At 34.5% G+C, this 5935-nt stretch overlaps 1 protein-coding gene across 1 annotated transcript; it reads left to right on the top strand.

Moving 5' to 3' along the window:
- The first annotated feature begins 1465 nt into the window (after nucleotides 1-1465).
- Nucleotides 1466-3485, top strand: LOC140807889 (GDSL esterase/lipase At5g33370-like). Its single transcript, XM_073164846.1, is given in 7 exon segments — nucleotides 1466-1471; nucleotides 1810-1881; nucleotides 1884-2085; nucleotides 2232-2359; nucleotides 2454-2696; nucleotides 2771-3023; nucleotides 3098-3485. Coding segments are annotated over 7 exon segments (1137 nt in total). The 3' UTR covers nucleotides 3331-3485.
- Nucleotides 3486-5935: the final 2450 nt, after the last annotated feature.

The following is a 5935-nucleotide window of genomic DNA, read 5'->3' on the forward strand; positions in this document are numbered from 1 at the left end:
TATAACCAAAGCTCGGGATGATAACCGGACAGTGTCTGAAATAATTCAAGAAATTAGTTACTCGAATTGACACAAATTTGGGTAAATAATGGACTCGGATGCCGCTTTTTCAAATTAAATTGAATTTTTGGCACATAATAATTGGACTATTCTAATCTTGGATCGATCTCAATAATTTAGGATTAGGTGATTTTCTTCGAATTTATCGACTTGTTCAATTTGTGATTTTCTTCGAATTTATCGAGTTGTTCAATTTTGAGTTTTGGTCTAAGCTTTCAAAGTTTGTTTCTGGTACACTAATTCGACTATTTTGGTCCAATTGTTGCCGTGACACCAGAAAATATTGATGTGTTACCGAAAATTCTGATATGACATTGAAAAATGCTGACGTGACATCGAAACGATGATAAGCTTTCAGATGTCAAGTCAATAATCATACAAAAATAGCTAAAAATTAAAAGTTAATGCACTAAAACCAAATTTTAAAAAATTAATAGAGTCCAAAATTAGACAAGTTTTGACCCAGAAAAAAAAAACATTTTTCCTTTTTTTTAAAGGGTAAAATTACAATACAATAATATAGTAGCATCTCTGCTGTTGAGAAGATGGTGGGCCGATTAAGAACTGGCTATATATATAAAAAAGCACGTACGATGAATTAGTTCTGGAAATTCTAACTTTGCGGTGCAAATTTAGTGATCCAGCTAACCTTTTTCCGTCCTTGGATCATGTTAGCCTTATTAAGATTTTGGGTCCCCATCAATTAAGAATACTAACCTACAAAGAGACCTCAAACTACACATAATGTCTACATGAGAAATCCCATGTGATCACAGTTGAACCTTCAAATCCTTTATCTAATAGCACGAGTTAGTAATATATATAATAGCCAAGAAATAGGTTTTTAAAAAAATTTAAAGTTTTATGATATTGTGATTCAAGCATACTAACACACAGATTTTACCCTAAAAAATTTAATAAATTGTGGGTGAAAACAGATTATCAATTATGATGAAAGACAATCATTAATCAGACCAATTACTAGCCTCAAAATTTGATCATGTTGCCAATCCAATGGATACATTTCCTTTTCTTGGTTCTTGGATTTTAGAAAATTAGAATACCATATGCTTACTTGTTGAGTAATTGTGTATATATATACAGGGATCGTAACTTTTCCCACGAGTTTGGTATCCCGCAGAAAAAACCTGAAACAGAACGGAGATCCCCAATTTTTTCAGGTTCGGGACGGGTATGTGATTATTATCCTCATCTCTGAACCCGCACCGAAAGTAATATCATTAATAAAATAATTATATTATTAGTATTAATAATATAATAACATATTATTTTGTAAAACATTAATAATACGAGGGTGAGGATGAAATTCGGGGATGGGAACGGGTGCCATTCCAATATACGTAGCATTATGTTACTGTTGAAATAGTTGTGTAAAAGAAATTAAATGCAGGTTAATAATTGAAAAAATACATGAGAAGTAAATTATTTTAATCTGAGGATGCTTTAGTATTTGAAATAAGTGTATGTTGGAACTAAAGTTATTTGCAATAAGATCTTCAAAACAGATCCTAAAATACACTATAGTCACATTGCTTTTGTGAGTTAAGAGTTATGACCATTATTTTCCTTTTAACCTACTAATAATAATTGCAACTGCCCATTATTAGCTGGAGTTTGAAGGCTTCAATGCATATATATACCCATCCATTTCGTACCAATTTCAAGCACAAATACAGATTGTTTACTTAAAATAATTCATTCAAATTCTCTATTTTTGGCTTTCACTAGTTAATATCATTTCGTGCTTCAACCAAAATTGTTGATTTAATGGACAACATCAAAAGTTTTGTTGTTTTTTTGCACTGATTTTGGCACTAGGAAATCTGGTCGATTTCGCAGAAGCAAAGGCATTCTTCGTATTTGGTGACTCGTTGGTGGACAATGGCAACAACAACTACCTAGTCACCACTGCAAGGGCCGATTCACCGCCTTACGGCATCGACTACCCTTCTCATACACCTACCGGACGCTTCTCCAATGGCCTCAATATCCCCGATATAATTAGTAAAGTTCTTCATTTCTCCATATTTACTACGAGTTGACTCTTTTTAGTTACTTTATTTTACTTTTTTTTATTATATGTTGACAATAAATAAATGATCATGCATGGCTTGTTTTACCATTTTGTACTATGATTGATCATTAACTAGGTGAAGAGATGGGTTGGGAAGCCACGTTGCCCTACTTTAGTCCCGAGCTTCGGGGCCAAAAATTATTGATCGGTGCCAACTTTGCTTCCGCTGGGGTTGGGGTACTTAATGACACTGGCATTCAGTTCGTAAGTTTTCATAAATATTGACTTGTCACTTCTTTTCTATGCATGTATTTTGATTAAATAATGCCTAATAAATAATAAATAATTATAAATGCAGGTGAATATTATTCGGATTTATCAACAATTGGACTATTTTAGACAGTACCAGCAAAGAGTGGGTGCACTCATCGGAGAAGATGAGGCAAGCAAACTAGTGAAAGAAGCTCTTGTTTTGATGACTTTGGGAGGCAATGATTTTGTGAACAATTATTATTTGGTGCCTTATTCCGTCCGATCTCTTCAATACCCACTTCCAAAATACGTCCCATTCGTGATCTCCGAGTACAAGAAAGTGTTACAGGTGATTTCTCATTTTGATTTGATACATATATATTATTTAAAAATTACGATTTTCGCATCGGCTTAACAATGCAGAGATTGTATGAACTTGGGGCTCGGAGGGTCTTAGTCACGGGAACTGGACCGTTAGGGTGCGTGCCTGCAGAATTGGCACAACATAGTGTGAATGGCGAATGCGCGGAAGAATTACAGCACGCGGCATCACTCTTCAACCCTCAACTGGACAAAATGCTCGATCAACTCAATCAAGAGATTGGAGATAATGTCTTCCTTGCTGCTAACACCAATCAAATGCACATGGATTTCATTTCCGATCCACAAAATTATGGTAATTAGCTCCGTTTCATTGAATTTTTTTTACATGATTAATATAATCTCATTGTTTCGCATTGTGTGGCTCAGGATTTACGACCTCAAAGATAGCTTGTTGTGGGCAAGGCCCGTATAATGGAATCGGGCTTTGTACTCCGTTTTCGAACTTATGTCCCAATAGAGACGAATATGTGTTTTGGGATCCATTCCACCCAACGGAACGGGCCAACAGACTCATTGTCCAACAGATATTGTCCGGGACCGACAAGTACATGCACCCAATGAATCTGAGTGCTGCCATGGCGTTGGAATCCAGGGCCTAATCGATATTCTTCTCTTCAATTATTTGTGCTTTATGTTCATTTTCTTGTATTTTGGCGAGCTCTAATTGTATCTCAATATTGTTGCGTTGATTCTTACCGTTCAAACTTTTTAAGAAATGCCGAATGAAAGGCTTCTTTTTATCTTGGAAATTAAAGTGTTTTCTTGTGCCGAAGGTTTGGGCTTGGCTTGACTTTTTGTCTTCTTCTTCTTCTATAATGTTAGAATAAATAATATAGCCATGATTTGTCAATTACGAAACAATTAGTTCAAGATAATTTCTTTATTTCGAGCGACCCATATTTAATGATAGAGTGGGTCTCATAGATATTAATCTGTGAGACGGGTCAACCCTACTTATATTCACAATAAAAAATAATAGTACTCTTAGCATAAAAAATTTTTATTTTTTCATGAATAACCCAAATAAGAGATCCGTCTCACAAATTTGACCCGTGAGCCCGTCTTACACAAGTTTTTGCCTTAAAGATATTTCAAAAATAGAGTATAAATTCTATTTCAAGCGTCACTTGTAATTAACCAAAGGAGCAAAAAAATGAATTCGATATATATGTACATTTTTTAAAATTAAAATGAAATGGATGATCGAATAAAGTTTATTCGAGATATCATTATTTAAAGAAAATTGTCGTTAGGCCGTCTGATAGAGGTCAGTGAATTCAATATGACACGAAATTGTGTGAACCCGAATTCGAGATTTCCATGCTCGGGCAGTAATTAAAGAGTGACACTTGCAAGTTATTTCACTCGATGAATGTGTGTGCAATATTACTAAATTAGAAAATGATCTAATCTAAAAATAATTATTAACATATGTAACCAAAAATTAAAACGTATTAATCATATCACAAGGTTTAAAAAACCCTGTACATGACAACGTCTCTGAATCATAATCTTTAACTGAGTTGAGTAGTTTTTGACATGGTGGGACATCATATTCTCGCACCCAAGATGCAGTGGAAGTTAATTTTTTTTTTGCTTGGGTATCGTGTGTTCAAAACATTCACAAGGTGTCTAGAATTATACATTTGCGTTTTTAACGCTGGACTCCTAAATGTACCGGTCTTTAGGCAGATATACCCCTTCGTGTATATCCTTATGAACGGTTCTTCTCATTTGATTGCCTAATTAAGTCCATGATCGAAGACTGTCTTCATCGCAAGGGGTGAAAGACACAAATGTGGCCGAAATTTTCACAAAAAATAATTGTGAAGTGGACGTGACTTTGCCTTTTAAAAGATGGGAAGATTTTGTTAATATTTTTGCTTATTGATTCTTAATCAATATTATGGATTCTTAATCAATATTTTGGATTCTTAATCCATAATTAAACAAATCTAATTTTCTTTTTTTCCAAAATTTTCTTCCATATTTTCTTAAGGTGGCCGTGAGCTTTCTTGTGAAATTGGGAAGGATTTTGCATCATATTTAAATTCTCATAGTATTAATATATAATATATTTATCAATTTTTATTAACTCATTTCTGATTGCACCTATTGGATCATGGTAAGAGGTCTAGTAGCATCGTCCCATGATCCCTTAAGTATCACTGATAGTACCTGCAAGAATCTTTAGTCATGGTTAGCGTACAGTACGGTCCCTTCGATATGTATGTTTCGATCGAATTTACAACCATTGATATATCGAGATTATAAATTCGATAGCGATGCGATTTATCTTTGAGTAATAACAATCTCATGGTATGTGCAACTAGGAAAACACATTTCCCTAAAGCACATTTCTTTCTCTGTCCAGAGACTCCTTGCACTATTAACTCATCAAACCACATAGGATATCTTGACCCGTAGGCGAACAGTGAATACCCGACTACAATGCATGTGCTCCTACGTATTTCCAAACTACACTCAACCTCGCTATCAGATGACCCTCTAGTACGGATCAAAGTGCATGCTAGTACATATAGCCTCTACATTGTCTCGGTTCAAATGTCTGATGGTGTACAACTATAACTACGGACTATTACACTCAATAAGTGAGAATCACTTGAATAGTCTGAGGGATGGTTGTTCAGTGCATCATAAAATGATCACACATCTGTGTGAATGGATATCTCCATGCCTTTGCCAATGAAACATGGCGTTTACATCACAGATGCTAGTTTCAAGCTTGAGCGACATTTATCCTTGTTTTAGGTGGCTGATTCGACTAGGAACCTGTTTACAATATACGGTACACTTCCTAATAAGTTCCATGATATTACGTTGCAACACAGACCTCATGGCACCTATTGTATATTCAAGACTTTATCTATGCAGCTTGTATAGGTATACAGATAAAGTATAATACCATAATCGAATAAAATCGTAAAATATTATTAAAATAAACATTGTTTTGGATTAGAGTCAATAAAAACCCGAGTCGCAAGTTGGCTTGCTGGACACCTACTCTAACACGACATACATGAGATTTAGGAAAAACTGTGTGGATCATTCTAAAATATATTTTTTTGAGTGCGGTCACTTTTCCTATTTTGAGTTTTGGTCAATTGAATTTTTAAAGTTTGTTTTGGTGCTTTATTTTTAATTATTTTTGGCTTTCAGGCTTATTTAATTAGAATGTCAACA

This window comes from Primulina eburnea, chromosome 12 (assembly GCF_022965805.1).
Source record: "Primulina eburnea isolate SZY01 chromosome 12, ASM2296580v1, whole genome shotgun sequence".
Lineage (NCBI taxonomy): Eukaryota > Viridiplantae > Streptophyta > Magnoliopsida > Lamiales > Gesneriaceae > Primulina > Primulina eburnea.